General features: G+C 40.0%; 1 protein-coding gene across 5 annotated transcripts in view; it reads right to left on the bottom strand.

Annotated features, from left to right (window-relative positions):
- The window catches only part of SYBU (syntabulin), a 116,790-nt gene that overhangs the window by 16,836 nt on the left and 80,013 nt on the right, over nt 1-19,941 (bottom strand). The window contains exon 1 of one of the 5 annotated variants that reach the window (XM_050802203.1): nt 16,855-18,652. The exons of the other annotated variants lie outside the window; for them this stretch is intronic. Within the exon in view, the coding sequence (XP_050658160.1) occupies nt 16,855-16,891 (37 nt within the window). The 5' untranslated portion in view covers nt 16,892-18,652. Of the gene's footprint in view, nt 1-16,854; nt 18,653-19,941 lie in introns of those variants that run through there. 5 annotated transcript variants of the gene reach the window in all.

The raw sequence follows: 19,941 nt of genomic DNA, 5'->3' as shown, positions 1-19,941 counted from the left end.
AAACTGTACTGCTAGGAATTTATTCTGCACATAAGGACCCAAAAAGGCAACCTAGTTGTCCATCAATAGTGACTGGTTAAATCAGGTGGTATAGCAACAGCCTAAGAGAATACTCTGCCATTGTGAAAAGGAGTGACATGATCCTGGGTGTGTCGAAGTCAAAAGATATCAAATACCTGTTATTAGATGAGAAAAACAAGATGCAGAAAAGTGGGTACTGCAAATCTGCTTTTTTTTTTCTGTAAATAAATCTTTAGATAATATGTAACCTGCTATAGGCACAGAACATTTTTCTTGAGGTATAAAATGATCTGTTAATAGCGGTGTCTCTTGGGAACAGGAAAGTGTGGATATAAAGAGACTCTTATTTTCATTTTGTTATCTTTCTGAGCCATTTGGCTTCTCTAACCATGTGCACATTATTCACATTATAAAATACATATAGGAGTTCACTGACATATGAACAATCCATTTTTTCCCTTTAAAAGTATAATTTTCTTAAGGAAAATCTTTTTATAATAAGAGTAGTCACACCATATTATGTAGTATTAAGAGAGTTCTGGAGTTGAGACACCTGGGTTTGAATCTTGGCTCCTCTACTTGCTCTCTGTGGTGCCTTGAGGAATGAATTTACCCTCTCTCTGCCTTAGTATCCTCATCTATAAAATAGGGATGAAGTTATTAATATTAAGTATTGCTAAAAGGTTGTGGAAATTCAGATGACACATGCAAAGAAATGAGAACAATGCCTGGCATATAGCAAGCCCTCAATAGTACCATTTTAGCTGAAACTACTGGTACAGTGGCCCAAAGGCCAGAAGAAGGCTTCTCAAGAAAGGTCTTGATTACATCTATCTCTTAAAAAGAACTACAATAGGAAATGCTTTTTTCTACTCATACATTTTTAAATTACTTTTTGTAAAAGGTGATTTTCCTTTTGCCATTGTTCAGCAAAGAGCATGTTTCTGTTTTTTAATTCTCTTTCTGTGTGTGTACCATAGGGGGTGTGTGTGTGTGTGTGTATACCATGGGTGTGTGTGTGTGTGTGTGTGTGTACAAAAGCACGTCTCCAAAGATCCTGATTCTAAAAGAGACTCCCCATGGATGCCTCCAAAAGTTCTAGAGTCTCTTGTGGTTTAGAACTCTGCCTTCAGAAAGTCCCAGGGAAATATGAGTAGATTTACTCTAGTTCTTATCTTCGCAGGGCCCAGTCTCCTGAGTTAGGTAGCTTGGAAGGTCTGAGAAAGGGAGGAGGCCTTAAGGAGGCCAAGAGGGTCAGAGGCAACGCCACCCAGTTCACTCCTATACCTTGGACTGGCTCAGCTACCTGTCTAAGCAGAAATACAGGCAACCCATCTGCTGAACAAGAAGAGCGAATGAGAGAAATGATAAGCAAAGAGGGTGTAAAGAAACCAATAAACAAGGGGAAGTGAAAGTTTCTGACAAGAAGTAGCTATAAAGCCCAGCTCCACCTGTCACTAGTTGTATATCTTGACCAAGTTTTCTTAACTTATCTAAGCCTTACTTATATATGTATACACATACATTTTAAAAGGTTAATTTATTATTTATTTAGCAAAAAGTTATTGAGCACCTGCCATGTGTCAGGTCCTGTTTTAAGTGCAAAGATAATGATTCCCATCCCATTGGGTTGCTGTGAAAATAAATTGAGTTAATGCATAGAAAGTGCTTGACACACTCATAAATACAAATTTTAAAATTATTATTAATAATGCAGTGGTCCCTAAACCTAACTGTGCATGAAGATTATCTGTGAAGTTTAATAATAGTGCAGATTTCTGGGAAACTCTCACAAAAATTCCAGTTCAGAAGATCTGGGAGGAGGGTGAGCCAGGCATCTGCATTTTTGATAATTACGATAGCTGATTGTGCAGCAGGTGGTCCATGAACCATATTGTGAGGAAGAGAGCTCCAAACGTAAAAAAGTGCCTGGACTTTCTCTCCAAGTCCTGTCAAATTGCAAGAGCTTTCTTCAATGCGATGTGAACAATGAGTGAGCAGAAACGAAGACAGACAGGCCAGCGAAAGGATGAGGAAGAAATTCATGGACAAACTGCACAGGAGAGAATTTAATTTACAGAATGATCTGTACCCTCACGGCTCTCCAGGAACACTTTCCTGGAGTGAATACATTATCAGAGGACTGGAGGGAAAGATGGAAAGTACATAAGGCACAGGTTGTTTGAAACTGGGCCAGTTCCAGCCAAACTCACGTACACAAATGTTGGTTTGCAAAGCTAGTAGGATACTTAACAGTTGGTTCATGGTTCAAAGTCCTCATAATCCTGTTGTAAAAGAGGAGGGGCCAACCAGTGTGCAGTTGAACATGTCAAACGCCATTCAGCAGAGAAAAACATTTCACAATCCAGCATACGCTGCATTGGGGTTATTCCATCAGTGCCAACCTGGATTTTCCATGGCAGACATGTTTCACAGCATCAAAGGAACCACACACAGGCATTCATCATCTCCCACACTGACTCAGCTCAGGAACCACTCCAGTAGCAGGCATGTCCAACGGGCAGCCCTCCCCCCACTGCGTTTCACCCAACGGGGCTGGGAAAGGTTACATCCACTGTGGTCATAAATTTCATCCTAGCTCATTATCTTGGGGACCCAGTAAAAACAGAGCGAATCCTCCCTGAAGTATTTTCCAGACTTGAACATGTTACTTATCTTTGATTTCTTGTCAAATTTACTGAAGTGAATTGAATTTCTGCCCCTTTAAAAGAACTAGCTGGAAAGCCTGCTGCTTCTATTTAAGGAGAAGCATTTATCCAGTGTTTACCAAAATGAGATGCCTGCCCTCCTGTCTGGCAGGAAAACCTAAATCAGGAAGAGCAGTCCTAATGGTAGTGCTGGGTGCGGAGCAGGGGTGTCACTGCAGGAGGCGTTCATAGGGGAGGAAGGAGGTGATGAAGGGCTGGGAGAGAAAAATGGGGAGTGAGACACCAGGAAAGACAGAAGGTCAGGACGGGGATAGGATTTAAGTCTATGACTCAGTCCAGAATATAAGGGAGAAGGAAAAGATGAGGAGGTTTTGGAGTCACCTCATCCTCCACTCTTCTTCATCTCAGTGAGGTGGTGCTGTCTGCTTGCAATTCTAGACCACAAATGGAATAAAACACCCACTTACTGGGAAACAGATGACATAATTCACAACTCATTGCCAAGACATCCAATGGGGCCCTAAAATAATGTTGTTGTTTTTTTTTAAACCTCATTTCTGTACTTAAACATGGGTTTTCTTAATTGACTCTAAGACCTAACAGCCTTGACCATTCAACCCCCATCTTCGTCCCCACTGTGTGACAACCTCCAGGGTACATCATCTTCTTGACCCACAGGTTCCTTCCTTCCCTTGGCAGTGGCACTCAGAGTGTCAGGAAGGTTGCATCTGTCTCACATGTGGCTCACTCCTTGGATTTTCTCAGTAGCACTGACCTCCAACTCCACTGCATTTAAACAGAGCAGAGTTCCGACACCAGACTCGGCCATGCTCCCCTTCCAATATCTTGACGTGCTTTCACCCTCCTCTCTCTTTCTCACTTGCATTTTCAGTCTCCATGAAGTTATTTCTCTTTGCCTTTTTCAAAGTAATACGGTTTAGTAGTTTCAGTTACTAGCTGTGTGACCTTGGGAAATACAAGCTCTCCGGGCTTCACTTTTTTCTATGAAAGGAGAATAATAATAGTATCTATTTCATAGAGTTGTGTAAGAATAATGTAAGATAATATATGTAAAACATGAAAAATAGTGCTGGCACTCAGTGAACACTTTAACATTTCACTATTATTTTTATTTTTCTTCTTATGATTACCTTCTTTGAACCGTATCTAGGTCCCAACCCATGTGAGGCCAAAATCTGGAAGAACTTAGAACAGGGACACGGAATGAGGCGAGGCTGTTGTGTGGTGTGAGTGGCAAGAAAGGATTCAAAACAAGCATGAAAATAAAAAAAGAAATAGAAGATGGTCCTGGCAGAGGATGGTAAAAATTTTTCTTTTAGATTATAAATCAATGAGTAAGTCTTCCTTAGCTGTATTGACTGAATATCCCAATTTCATAGGAAGGCCTGCAGCACACTAAGCAACAGGGAGCTAATGATCCAGACCTTCTTATAGGGTCTGTGGCTCACAAATAACACATGGTGAGAGCTATTATCTCCACATTAGTTCATATTTGTGTGTTCCCCAGCTCTTTGCTAGCACATGTGGGCTGAGACCATAGTTCAGCCTTCAGAGACAGGCAAATGTCTTAGGAGGGACACAAGTTAGGTGCTAAGAGAGGTCACCAATGGGAAAGACTGTTTCCTGCTGGAAGCATGAAGACTTCATGGAGGAGGCACACTGAACTAGCCAGGTTTTGAAGCCATTTACAACAATTCATGACTGTAGCATGCAGAGCTGTGGAGACAGCACGGGGTGAAGGGAACAGCATACAGAGATGGTAACGCAGAAAGAATTAGAAGCAACAGCAGGCAATGAGGCAATAAAGGCAACTGGGAGGCAGGTGAATTTAAAATCTTCCTTAGACACAGGTCCCAGTGGTTGCCACTGGTCAAGTTAAGAGTTGCTCATATTTGACACATAGGTCTCTTTTATTTTCTAAAATCCTCACTTTCACTTCTCTAAGAAAATATGCAAACATATTACCTTACTCAGAGAGGTGAAAATGAAAGAAAAGGAAGCACATATTTTTCCTATTCTAGGGATCCTACAGCCACAATTCTGTCTGAAGTGATTCCCCTGACAACCCTTAATGGTCTACTGATGCGTGCCCTTCATGATCTCCATTTAGAGGTTGAACATGCTGACATGTGTGAGGTGAGGAAGTGGCAGGTCAGAGAATGCTGTATGAAACTAAGCATGGAACTATTTTTCTATAGATGAGTGACATTTCATTATTCTTTCTGTGACCTAGAAAGCTGTTCTCTCAATGTATTTTTTAAAAGAATCTCAGATGCAAAGAACTGGATTAATCATAATTCTTGGTTTTTGACATTCTCTCATCATTGGCCCATGCAAGGCTATCATTAGTTTGTTTATTTGCTGACTGCTCTGTTTATGTATTTATGTTTTGTTTATGTTTAATATAATAAATAAAGAAACCACCAACCCATCACAAAAACTAGAACAGTGACACTAACTTGCATCCACCTATGTGGTCTTCCTTCATCTTATCCCCAGTTCACCATTTCCTTGCATTCACTTTTACAAAGAATGATCACATCTATATATTTTTAAAAGGTAGAATTTGAGGATTTTGGTTTTATTTGTTTTTAACTTTTTAAAATAAATAAGTTATCATGATGTATATAAAATCTTTTGGGACAATTTTCATTCAATATTATGTTGCTAAAATTCTCCATATAGTTGTAGTGCATTCATTTGACTGCTATATAATATTAGAGTGTGTGATTTTTATCCATAATTTATACTTCATTCTCCTGATAATGAGAAAATGAGTTGACTTTATTCCAGTTACTCGTTTAGCTAGATTTTCCATTCCAATAAACATGTATTTGCATTTCTGGAGTCTAAGAAAAAAAAATCAAGAGGAAGTCTACTCTTAGTAATATATTTCATAGGCAAGAAGAAATGCTCTGTGGACCACCTGTCCTTACAGATTCGTACTTATACCCTTCTTCCTGTCGTTATGAATAAATAAAGGTAGTTATGAAGAAGAAAAGTAAAACTAGAATCTCTGTTTTACCTTATTCCAATTTTAGGGTCCAACATGCCTAGGGTGACCCCTTGTCTCATGGTAGCTCTGACCTTGAATAGCCCTAGAAGATCAGGAATTACCTGATGCCCTGTTGAGTCTGGCTTAGGTCACTTCACAACCCTGTACTTAGTCTTGGCAAGGAGACGAAGCCCATGAACGTGAGAAGCTGACCCAGAGTTGCTGGATTATGCATACAGCCTCATCGAGGGAGAAACCTCTTGTCCCAAAATGGGGAGGAAGAGTGATGGGAGAAAGCTTCCCTGACAGTATGTGCTGGTGTTTAATGCAGCCCAGAACTCGTTCCTAATTCCAAGGCCTAATTCCAAGTTGCAAGTGAAGAAAAGATCTTCATTTTAAGGCAAGCCCCGCTGTTTTGGAGAAGGGGAAGACACCATGTAAGTCTCTGTATTAGAGCTGGGTGAAGTGGCTCCCGTCTGTAATCCCAGCATTTTGGGAGGCTGAGACAGGCCGACCAATTGAGCCCAGGGGTTCGAGACCAGCCTGCATAAAATGGTAAAATCCCATCTCCAAAAAAAAAAAAAAAATACAAAAACGTAGCCAGGCATGGTGGTATGCGCTTATAGTCCCAGCTACTCAGGAGGCTGAGGTGGGAAGATCAATTGAGCCCCGGAGGTTGAGGCTACAGTGAGCCATGAACATGCCACTGCACTCCAGCCTGGGTGACAGAGTAAGGCCCTATCTCAAAAAAAAATTTTTAAGTCTGTATGAGGAAGTAACTGCTATGCTTTATAAATGTTAAAGGCAAAGTAAACATTTCTATCTTTTGATTTTTATCTAAGCATCTATGTGTTAGAGCTGATGACTTGTCACTTCCAAATGTCTTTGTGAAGTTAAATGTCTGTTCAGCGAGTCAGGCGATTATGGGATAGATTTTAAACCATCCTCAGTGAGTCAGAAACACGTTCCCAGGTGGTGCTGATGCTGCTGGTTTGGGACCACTCTTTGAGAGTCACTGTTTCAGAATAATGAGAAAGATGACTAATTTAGGAGCAGAGATGACATTTTGTAAGATTAAGTAACTTATGGGTAGAGGCGAGACCCAGTAATGTAGGTTTTAATAAGCCCTCCAGGAATATGGACACTAAAGTTTGAGGACCACTGCTCTAAGACTGGCCTATGCCTGAGATCCCCCAGCAGCTTCCTGAATGGCTGCCTCTGACAAAGTGAGAGCAGCCGGCTTGTCTGTAATTTAACATACAGATACACACTGTAGTATATATTTTGAGAACCATTTTTACATATTTCACATCCAAAAGGAGTGAACTGCTTAATTTACTTGGCATAATACTGAGTGGTACTAACCATGCTGTATGTAATTGACAACATGTATTTAACAGCTGTGGTTAAGAGCAGGTGCTAGCATCAGCAGATCCAGGGCTCAAATATCTGCTCTTTCATTAACGACAGTGTGACCTCAGGCAATCACTTAACCTCTCTACACCTCAGTTTACTCACTGTAAAAAGGGACTAAAAGAGTGCCTATCACAGGGAATTTTTGTGAGAATGAAACGTCATAATATGAACTACTATAAGTGCACAGTAAATATTCATCATCATCATCATCAGCCTACTTATCCATGTTTGGTATGTGTGCTGCTAAACACTAAACTTTTCCAATAATTCTTGCATATGGGCACTATAGACTATTTAAGTAATGTGATTTAAGAAGGACAGGTATTTATTAAGTGACTAAACTCTAAATACAAGTGATAAGTTATATATGACCTGGTTTCTCTCAGGAATAGTTAGAAATGGCTTGTTATGTTCACACACTGTTCAAAGTGCCTTACAGGCATTCTCATTGAATCTTCATATCAAGCATATGAAAGAGGTACAATTATTATTCCTATTTTACAGGTGAGAAAAGTAGACAACATGTAACTTGCTGAAGGTCACACAGCCCTTATGTGGGGATCTGAAACATCACAATAAGATTCAAAATATGCCTTAAACGCCATGAAAGTACACCTGCATGGAACTTCAAGATTTGGGGCAATTTTGCACCCCACTCCCCAATTCCACCCAAAGTGTTTGCTTGCTCTTGCAAGGGGCACACTGAAACCTTTGAAAATACATTTACAAACAATCTGCAATAAAAAGTCGCAACAAAATTACCACTACTCTATTTTGCATGCCCTACCAGAGAGCAAACAATTAGTGAACACAGACTATACTAGCAAGGAGACTGCCCTTGTACAGTAAACAGTAGGGCTGAGTCATTCATCTACTTTCAACAAAGATAGTAGGATTGAATCTTCATTCTTAAGCAAAAAGTTAACATAATAGAAATATATTTTAAATAAGTGTTTCCATTTGAAACATCAAATAGGTAGGGTTTTTTATGGTACAGTCTGAGGACCACCTGCATCAGTATCACCTGGACTCTTTGTTAAAAATACAGATTCTTGACTCATACTCCAGATCCTCTGATTGAACTTTCTTTAAGTCAGTCTCGTAATCCATCTTCATAAATTGCCCAGGTGATCTTCTGTGCATGGTAATGTTGTGAAATCACTACAACAAATGGTTCTTGTTTTCAAATCTGTCTGTTTAGTAACTGTGTCATTTGTCTGCTCTTTCCCATCCTGAATGCTCCACCTAAGGCCATCATCATTTCTCACCCAGAATTACTGAAACAGCATCACACTGTGCCCAGCTGCTCCTTGTGGCCCTGAGCAGTCTGTCTTCCACACTACTCCAGAGAAGAAACCTCATTAGGCAATTCCCTTGTTGAAGCTCCTCAATGGCGCCCTGTGTCCATAAAGTCCAAACTCTTTCGCATGATTTACAAACCCTCCATAATCTCTTCAGACTGTCATACCACAACCCCTGCCAATGGAACCATTCACAGTTTCCTGAAGGAGGCATGATATCCTCTAGACTCCCAGTTTTCACACACGCTGTTCCCTCTAGCTGGATTATTTTCCTGTCCCTCTGGGCCTGGCTAACTACTACCTGTTCTTCAGTCTCAGTCTAGCCTTGACCTTTACTTCCTTCAGGAAGGGGATTAGCTGGCCTTCCTTTATCTGACCCCACCCAGAATTTAACAAGTATTTATCACATTGCACTGCCATTGCCTGTTTGCTTTAACAGATTTTCCAGTATGCTTGTCAGCTCCTTGAGGGCGTGTTCTTTTGTACCCCAGTGTGTCACACAGCGTTTAGCACAGAGCAGATGTTGCTGTTTTGAAATGTTATTTCACAGCATTAAAAGTTTCTCCACCATTGGCATTTAGGAATAGCTCCTCTTTCTCCTATTTTGCCCTTTAGGTTGGATTAACAGACTGGTGTTATTTCCAATTAGGACAAAAATACTCCCTTCCACTCCTACTTCCAGCCTGTATGCCCAAACCACTTAAAAGTCAAGTTTTCAACCCAGGATACCAGCATGCAAAAACCATGCTAACAGCAAAGACCTCTGTCTTGTTCATCACTGCATCCCCAGAGCCAAGAGCACAGAACCTGGCTTATAGGAGACTCAGAAGAATATTTAATGAATGAGCAAAGAAAGGTACCAAAAGAACTTAGATATATGATTGCAGAAATGGTATCATTAACTTTTGAGAAACTGGAAAGGATGGGAGGTAGAAGATTGGAAATGGGCAAAAAGTCTACAGGTCATGAATGTAGAGAAAAGATAAATTCTGAAAATCACAAACTTGTTTGGTGTTGATCTCCAGTGAAATTGTAGAGAAGGTCCTTTAATAAGGCAAGAAGGAGCCAGCAAGAGTTCACTGGGTCAGATGTGAAAAACAATCCGCACTTCCTTTTTTTTCTGACAGAGTTATCATGGCCACATACATCACATATCTGGAGTTCAGCACATGTTTAATGTAAACACTTAGGATACTCTTATGAACAAGGTTGACATGTGTGCACTGGGTGATAGCACAGTCCAGTACCCACAGGATGTTGACAAATGGACTGTCTATCAACCTCCAGGGAAATCTCTAGTAACACATCACCTGGCCCTGGTGTTGTCCATATCCTATTTAACATGCTTTATTAATGACACGAATGAAATCATGGATGGTATGGTGTTGACGGCAGACCCCTGATTACGCAAAACCTTGAAGGGATAACAAATGCATCGGATGACAGCGTCAGATAATAATGCCACTAGCCACTGTGGACTCAGAGCCTACTCTGTCAAGAACTCTACAGCTGCTATTTCCTTTAATCCTTTCTCCCAAAGACATACAAGTTAAGACCAGGAAACCAAAGTTCTGAGTGATGCTGAGACTCACCCCAAATCACAGAGCTAGTAAGCAACAGAGCTGGCTTGTCTGATATTATTCTGCTTGATCCTTGTGATCAGTATTCACAAAGATCTAAGGACAGGAAACCAAGACAACAATGTTCAATCTAGCCCATCTCAACTATGCGTTAAACACTTTCTACGCTAAGGCACTGGATTGGGAAGGCATGGAGATACAGAGTTCCAATGCTCAAGGGTTTCCTAGGAGGAGTTAGGCTATGCAGACAAACACCCAGGACATAAGTCAGAATACAATGAGTGCACACAGAGAGGGAGGGCATCCAGAGAACACAGAGGACGAAGAAATCTTCTTAGCTAGGGTGAAGGGATGACGGCAGGGGAACACGTCACGGGAGAGATGACACTTGAGATGGGCCTGATACACCAGGAAGAATATAATGTAGTGTTGGGGGCATGGACAGGAGTTGACCTTGGGTGAAAGAGATCACATGAACTAAAACACAAAGGAAGAAAAATACAGGGCATGTTTAGTATATATATGGAGTTCCTTGTATGGCTAGAATGTAGTGATCAAATGAGAAAATGCAGCCAAAAAGGTGAGTTTTAACCAGGGAGTTGAAAAACGTAAAAACTATGCTATGGGCAAGAGGGAACCATGACATATTAAAGGCAAGAGAGAACCATGACGAGTTTTGTTTGGGGTGGTAACATGAACAGTGACGCTTTATGAAGACAACATGACGGCAATATCTGAAAGAGAGACTGGAGGCTGGCAGGGAATTCAGGTGACTGTTACAGTTTGGAGATGGGTCATAAGGTAAGGGAGAAGGAACGCTGAAAAGGGAGACCTTTTCCAGGTAGCTCTTAGGTTCACAAAATTAACTGTATAGGTTCAAAATCATTTGACACTCCAGGTGAACCAAATGATTAAAAATAGAAAAAGGATAAAGTCAAGTTAAACATTTAAAAAAACCTTTATCTTATGCCATATGCTTGATTGCAGTGTTCCCACATAAAAGAACAATTGAATGGAGATACATATGTTTGGAAAAGCAAACAAAATGAGAAATACCTCAATCAAATGAAAAGAACAATGTCTCTTATATATTGCCTGAAGAATTTGTGAAGAATTGGATAATCTGATAAGAATGGATTGAGGTACTACAAGGTCAATGCTAGATTTACCCTCTGTGTAATTTTCTTTCCTTTTTTTTTTTTTTTTTTTTTTTTTTTTGAGACAGGGTTTCACTCCCATTGCCCAGGCTGGAGTGTAGTGGCACAAACTCAGCTCTCTACAACCTCTGCCTCCCGGGCTCAAGTGATCATTCTGCCTCAGCCTCCTGAGTAATTGGGACTACAGGAGCATGCCACCACACCCGGCTAATGTTTGCATTTTTGGTAGAGACAGGTTTCATCATGTTCACCAGGCTGGTATTGAACTCCTGACCTCGAGTGATCCACCCGCTTTGGCCTCCCAAAGTGCTGGGATTGCAGGTGTCTGTAATCTTTAATGTAAACTTTGTTTGCAAGCACAAATGTCAATACAATAAAACAAATAAGCTGGGAAAATTTTGGCAATTTCTGGCATCTGCAGGGAGTGTGAGAACAAAAGCAAATGGAGAAATGGAAGGCCTAGTGGCGTTGGGGTTGTTTTTAACTCTGACATGTGTTCAAGAAACCCAAAAGAGAAAGGAAGAAACAGAATAATGAAGTCACGAGAAAGTATTTTCAAGATAAGTGCTGGCAGCATAACAGAGAAGTGTCTGGATCAGGTGATGTGGTCAGAGGAAAGCAGGTGGAAAGCAGGTGGAACAGCTCCTACACGCCTGCCCTGGGACACCTGTGCAAGGATCACAGAGCCCAGCGTCCACCCCAGGAAGGGAAATGCACTTGGGATGCCTCGTTCCTACTTGTCTTCCTTCTTGAGCTGGGGCAGAAGCTGATGAGAGGCAAAGAGCTCTGTCTCCAGCAGCAGGCAACAACATTTCACCTCATACCATTGTCTATCAATTGAAAATGATTCTCTCTCTCAAGCTTCTGAACAAAATGTTTTTGAATTCCCACTCATCCTTCCAGAAACATTTTCTACAAATCCTGGTTTGGTTTATAGCACTTGAAATGCACGAAGCATACTCACGATTGGATTTTGCTCTGCACACAAATTATGCTCTGCATTTCCTTGGACTCCTTTAGTGGAACCTTCCCCAGGATCTCACTGTCAGTGACGTCTGGCACAAAGCACATGTTCCCAGGCCAACCCTTCGCTTGCCCAGCTACTCTGCCCCACCCCCCTACACAAATTAACTTTTAAATTCAAGTGTACTCAGTGTTCTCTACTTTCTCCACCCCTTCCCTCTCCAGCCCACAATGTTCTGTGAAAAACCAAAATAAAATGGAAAAGCAAAGCAGAGTATTACGAAAAATAAATCAAGGCCATTCTTTTTAGGACCATCAGAGAGTGTTTGCATGGCATTAAAAAAAAGGGAAGAAGTAGGCTTTGGAAACAGTAGTTTTGAAAATACCCCTAACATATTTTAAAGGGCATATATCTAAGGTTGTAACATTATTTTTAAAGTGCAAGGAAATGTTAAAACACACATTTCAGTACAGTGGTTACCCTTGTGGGAGTCAGAGAATAGGATCTGGGAGGAGTGTACAGGCACCTTCCCTGGCGGCAACTCTTAAAGTAGACGGTGAAATCACAAGTTTTGCTTTATTATTATTCTACCCAGTTCACGCATGTCACATACATTCTCTTTATGCATCACATTATATGTAGTATTTATAAAGAAGTAAGGGAAGCAGCAAAACTGAATGTAAAACAAAAGTTAATACAGTGATTATCAGAGAGAAATAAAGAGAGAAGGAAAGAGAAAAGATAACATGTTCTTGTTCCTAGAGAGGTTCACATTCTAGTAGAGAAAAGAGCCATCTAAAAAAATTGTTATTAAATATAACATGGTGACCATAACAATAGAATATAAAAAAAAAAAAAACACTGCCTCTAAGGGCATACATAGTATTTAAATTAACAATGAGTGCATGTAAATTTCAAATCCCTAAGTGTCTTTGCCTTAAAAATATAATTTTACCCTTCATAAGTATCAATATTGCATTACATTTCCTGGGACCCTTCCCACACCCCAGAGTCTAGGTAACATGGTCGTCCTCTGGGCTCCCACTGGACACCGCATTTCCTCCTGAACATATCACAATGTACAGGGATCCCTGGTTTACTGTTGTACCCAGTGCCTGGGTAACTGCCTAGCACATTAATAAACATTCGTTTAAAAAAACAAATGAGTAGCATTACCAGGTTCAGTTGTTTTAAATGGTAGCTGAGACTGAGAAGAAAAGGAAATGCTGAGTTGGAGAATCTTTTTTTTTTTTTTTTTTTAATTTTTTTTTTTTTAATTTATTTATTATTATTATACTTTAAGTTGTAGGGTACATGTGCATAACGTGCAGGTTTGTTACATATGTATACTTGTGGCATGTTGCTGTGCTGTATCCAAAACTTGAGAATGACCCAGTGTTGCATGGGAAAAATCCCTTTACTGTCCCTGGTTCTCTGAGCTGGGCAGTATAGGAGGCTATGGCGCAATCTGCAGATTCTAACCATTGCCCTGTATGCACTAGTGCTTCTAAGCTCATGGCTTGGATCTTTCACTTCTTCCTCTAACGATGAGGGAAAAGGCATTGGAGGTCAGGCAGTAACCCAGTATCAGATACATGCATAGCCTTCATCTTTCAAGAACAGTCAGGCCCGCCAGGAGTCTCTGCAGAAATCAGATCATCTTGGCAGAGGCTTGCAGAGCCTGCCTATCTCAACCTCAGAGGTGAGTACAAGAAGCCAAACACTCAGGAAGATCCAGTTTCCCTGAATAATGTTGCTGCCGTGTAAGACAAGGAAGCATCCTTTCCTCTGAAAGTGCCACAAACTCTCCTGACAGAAAAGGATGCAACAAATAGAAATGTCAACTGAGACCTCAGAAAGCTCCTCAGATATGACCCGAATATCATGACAGAAGCACCAAGTACCTAACAAACAACTGACGAACTGTGCACCATCAAAGCATGTGCATGCGTGACTAATAACAATGGAATAGAAAGTGGGGCATTATTTTGTTCACAGACTAGCAGAATGTAAGTAAAAGGTCACCATGCTAGTGAGGATATCATTAAGGATTTAATTGTTCCATTGCAACTTTAAAATAGAAGGCTTATTCTAGCTAGGCCATCTGAGTGATATTGCATCTGAAATTATGTTTAGCTAAACATATTCAGCATGTATGAACATACGTTGATTCCAAGTTCCCAGCCTCTCAAGACCTCATTTTAAACCACATCCTACAAATGCTACCCGCCCCCCCACCCCGCCCGCTCCTTTTCTTCATTCAAGTGACTTGGTATAGTCCTTGATGCACATGCCACGTTTTTTCCAGGGAAAACAGAAGGAAAGAAGAGAATATGCCAGGAAGAAGTGGAAATTAAAGTGGCATTAAAATAAAAATAAAGCTGCAAAATATAATCTGGGTCAACTCTTCATGAGTTTTAAAATAAGCACCAGCAGGCTCAGCACATATGGCATTGGTTTTATGTATTTTTTTGGCTCAGATGTCACACAGAATTAGTGCAAAAGAAAAAATCCCAGCATGGGGCCTATTTTTATACAGATTAATCAATCATTTCCCATCTCCTTCTCTCCCATCATTCCCCAAACTTTGAACTTAATGAAAAATGAAATTGCTTTTTTTCAAACTATGTCATGGAAAGCCTTTTAGGAAAAAAAGCTAACTTAATATTTGAACCTAGATTTTAATCATCACATTTTAAATTCAAGTTATAAATATTAACTAGACTTATGCTATGGCTCAGCCTCTTTTATATTAAACATTTACTGTGATATCTTATGTATCCATTTTGTTAATAGCAACACAATTTCATATATATACATACATACACACACACACACACACACACACATATATAGCAAAACAACAAAGCCACACATTTGAAAAGATAAAAAACTACTACTGTATATTTCACTTTTTGTTAGGTACATTCTCATGTACATAAAATCCCACAATTCCCATCAAAGTGTTAAGCACATAGTAGATTCTTAGTTAGTATTTGATAAGAAATTTGATAGGCTGAATCAAATTGAAACAAATAATTGTTCAAGCTATTAGCTAATGCCTCCCTTGACTACCAGGCGTTGTAAAAATGGTGATAATGTTTATAGTATTCATAATACAATAGAAGCTATTTTTTGTATGCTTCTATTCATATATATTCTATTCCTATAATCATATGCCAATGATTATTTCACTGAATTTTCAAAGCAGCCTTATGTGAGTGGTACTCTTAGTATCTCCAATACATAGATGAAAGAAAAGTTTTAGAGGGAAGAGTCAGATATTTTGAGGTTAAAAAGAAATCCCATACTATGCTGGGTTTTAGAGGTGGGTGGGGGACTTCATTGCAGATATACTGAGAAAGGGATATGGGGCTTTATACTATTGGTGCAGTAAAAGTTTGGAGAAAGTGTCATCCACATGGTTTCCAGGGTTCCAAAATCATGATCTCTATAGAATTTCTCACACACCCATGTTTGTCTGCTATTCCATCTACTGTTAGAAATTATATTTATGAAATGTTAAGTTAATCATCTAAAGCTTGACCCCAGTGACAAAGCCAGGGACAGAGTGGTCCTTGGTACATTCACATTCTCAAAGGGTGGTATCTTTTCACCGTTCTCAGCAATTAAACTTGAACCATGACTAACCATTGGAAAAGATGACATGAACACAGTATGTCCCTTGCCTAAGTAGTCATGAGCACAAAAAAGTAAACAAAGTTAACAATCTAGCATAATGCTGTGTTCACTTTTTTATAGGATTAAAGATGAATTTATCTATACTAATATAGCATATGTTTTGCTTTTTGTTTAGAGCTGCCAGATGTCAACTATATATGTGAACAATCTAAATATCTTAATTTTACACAATTTTAAAGTTACTGAACTAAAGTTGGAGTTGCCATAAACATAGTCTTTCTTTTGTTTCTACTAATTAATTTTACCACCACAGGCATTAATCATTTGCCCAGCAGATGAAAATACTTTAAGATGACTCACGTGTTTTACAACACTACAAACCCAACCTTTATGCTCTTGGAATGTACAGTAAAGAAGAAGTGTTAGGTCAGATCAGTTAATAAAAATAAAAATGTTCCACATCCCAATTCCATGAGCATTAACTGTTTCAGAATTTCTACTGGATGCCATGTGAGAAAAGTAAATTAAAACTGGCCAGAGAGAGGTGCTCTCAGTAATTTTCATGGTAATCAGGCAGACATGGGTATTCCCTTTCCTAATCACATGCGCAGGCTCTCTCTTGATAATAAATACGTCGTGTTTCAGCCTACACAGAGGCCCATTTCAAACTATGTGCAGTGCCAATTAGCGTTAATTGTGGCTGTGTTCATCTATTCCCTTAGCACACCACTGGTAAGGCCAGGCTTTTCATTTACAAATGCAACATGCAATGCTCATGGTTAGAAGAGCATTCTAAATGTAATTGCCAATGGTCAGTCTTTTTCACTGTGGCAGCAAATTGACTTACAACTGCACAAATAGACTCATAAATGACAAAGAGTATTTAAAATAACACGTGTATATTTTTAAAAGTTTAGTTATAAGACCATGCATTCAGAATATCTGAGAGGTGGAGATGAAAACTTGTTTTAGGCTCCATTTTGGCCTACCATAACTAACTTACACACACACACACACACACACACACACACACTCTAGCCTCTGTGATCCAATATAATTATTTACTTACTGTGACTAATACTACTTACTTAGAAGGTAAGCTCCGTAGACTTTCATGGCAAACATTGCCTCTGCAAACAACCTCCCAGCACAGACTGGGGTATGTCTTTTGCAGAAATACAGTGTGTGCAGCTCATATCTCAGTAGAGTACAGTCTCAGAGTGGGGTATCCATGGAGACTGAGCCTTCTGCATGTGCAGGGCAAGGAAGTTACTCTGCTGGCACCATAGCAACAGGAGGCAGAGGGAAAGCCAGCCTATCAGGGAAGAGCACAGGGCCTTCTCCCTGGTGACTGCAGTGTTCCAATGAAACCATCGCCCTCATGAATGGACACAAAGCATTTGAAGAAATACCAAATTGTCAAATAGAAGTAAATGCCTACACAACAGTCAAGATGAATCCTTGGACAATATTGGAGCAAAACGTATAGAATCTTTCCACATTGATTATAATATCCCAATGGGCAAGCAAGACATTATATCAAACCCCACAGAGCCTGAAATTTTATGGCAAACACAACATTTTGAGAAAAATGCTTGGTGTACTCCAATGAATTCCAGCTATTTAAATATGCACGACAGTTCACAGCACTGCCCAGAAGAGAGGAACAGGGGAGCCTTATTATTCTGAGAGAAAATGGAATACAGAGCTCTCTGGAACAATTCAAGGCAGATTCCCTCTAAATAGAAGTTTGCTCAGAAAAAAATGTTTAATAAGCTTCCACCAAAGCTCTCTATTATTTCAGAATAATTCTTACTAAGAAGGCATCCGTGACAGAATAGGACTAATGCAGATGAGATGATGAGTGGACATTCAAATGCCTTAAAGTTGTGCTATTCATAGACTTTCCTTATTTCCCATTTTATAACAATAAAAGTGATCATTTATTGAGCACGTACTGTATGCCGGGCAAATATTGTCACTACAAACACAGCTGACTGTCAAATGCCAACACCGATTTTTGCAAAGATAGAGGATGTGCATGTTTACCTCTCAATGTTGTGTAGTGCATATTAGGTGATGCATATATTCTGCTACATATCTAACACCTTTCATGATTTTCACAATCATGCAAAGAAGCTACATATTAATTATCCCCTCATATTACAGTTAAAGAAAAAGAGAGAATATTTCCTTATGTTACCAAATAAACTCCCCCCAACCGGCGCTGCTCTGCAGGTGACCTGGTCCACCCTACCTTAATGTCTAAATATAAGGTGAAGAACCCCTCCTCCCGCAATTACCTCTCAGAAACTAAGAAATCCCCTTACATTAGAGTCCTTCCAAAGCCTCTTATTACAGGGCTCTCTCATAATTACCTTCTTTGAACAAAAAGTGCCATTTGCAAAAGACATATCCTTCTGAATTGGCTGCAATCAGTGCTAGTTTTGGTTCCCTTTGGAGATCCAACTGACAGAATTGTTTAAAATGGAAGAGACAAAGAAATTTAAAAACAGATTTTGTAATTATTTGTATGGTATGACCCTTCCAGCCTTTTAATGATCACTTTAAATAGAAATACAGTGGTTAAGTTGTAGCAATCACAAAAACCTATATTCCTTTTTTTGCTCTCTGAATTCAGGGACTGAATAGCTTTGGATAAGGAAGGATACTCATATATGTATACAAGACATATATGAATGTACAGAAAAACCAGCTGTCCCATGCTATCTAGTGACAACCTGCTTGCTAGTTGCACACTAATGTCCCTCTCTATTCTCTTTTTCCATAGCAAGTACTCATTTGACTATGATGTCCTGGCTGTAACTGGAAATGACATGGGCCATGGAGTTCAAGGCTACAGTGAGTTATGATCACACCACTGAACTCCAGCCTGGGGGACAGAGCAAGACACTGTCTCTCCAAAATAATAAATAAATAAAACACCTAAAAATCTCATTAGGAAAATTAGGGGATTTTATATATATATATATATATATATATGTGTGTGTGTGTGTGTGTGTGTGTGTGTGTGTGTGTGTGTATATAGTCTCCCTATACTTTTCTGTATTTCCACCACCTCCATCCTAGGCTAAGCCATCCAAATTTAGTGTCCTGCTTCCAGTTTCACCTCAATCGAAGCTCAACAGAGTCATCAGAGGGATCCCAAACATGTAAATCAAATCATTTCTCCCTTCTTAAAACCGTCCAATGTCTTCACATTACTCTAAGGATATAGACTTCAGCTGCTACCACTCTTCTCCCTTCCTAACTCACCGCTCTGCCCACCACCTGCCACCCCATCCCCAACCCTCCCTAAGCATGGAACAATAAGGTTAAAGTCTCAGCTCAAATGTCACCACCCTAAACACTCCCCTGACCATCCCCCATCATTCTCCAGTTACCTTGTTTTACTTGTCACCATCTGAACTTATCTTGCTTGTGTGCAAGTATCAGCCATCTCCCCACGTTAAAGGTAGGCATCTTGTTTTTTCACTCCTCTATCCTTAATGCCTGGAACAATGGTGTCAGCATAGAGCAAACACTTAATAAATATTCACCAAATGAATGAATGAAAGCTAGTAAATGTACAGCCAGGAGTGAATCTATGTTTAACGGAAATCTCTTCTTGATTACGTGGTGAAATGAGGGTTCCCTTTCCTTCAGACTCCTTCAGAGCGATCATTCTTGCAGTGCTACAAACATGCCAGTCCGTGTATGTTGGAATACAAGCCTATTGCAGCTGTGTTGCTGAAGCATTACCCCACTTGACCGCAGTCGGCATTCATATAGCTTACTTGGCTGCTCTCAGATATAGGCTTGGGTGGTGGAAGAAATTAACCCATCGAATTGCCCAAGTGAACATACTATGCTGTTCAACAAGTAACTTTCTGTAAATAATCCTACAGTTCACCAAAATGCCATGCAACAGATTGTACCAGCAGACAGTGAGGTCCAGGTATTTATTCCTCTGGCTCCTTTTCTGCTGGTGGCTGTGTTCCTCTGCCAGAGTCCATAGTTCCTTCACAGGTGGCCTTGAAGTTCTCTCTCTAGGTTGGTAACTCTACCCTCCTCTTGCTCCTTCAGGATGCAGGAATGGCCCCAAGCTGTTGCCAGCACTCAGTATTTCACCACAGTTTGTCAGATCCCCTTAATCATGCACATACCTTTGCAGG

This window comes from Macaca thibetana, chromosome 8, assembly GCF_024542745.1.
Source record: "Macaca thibetana thibetana isolate TM-01 chromosome 8, ASM2454274v1, whole genome shotgun sequence".
In the NCBI taxonomy this organism is placed as follows: Eukaryota; Metazoa; Chordata; class Mammalia; order Primates; family Cercopithecidae; genus Macaca; species Macaca thibetana.
Note: the sequence above shows the minus strand (reverse complement) of the source record. Positions and strands in the feature narration are given on the sequence as shown.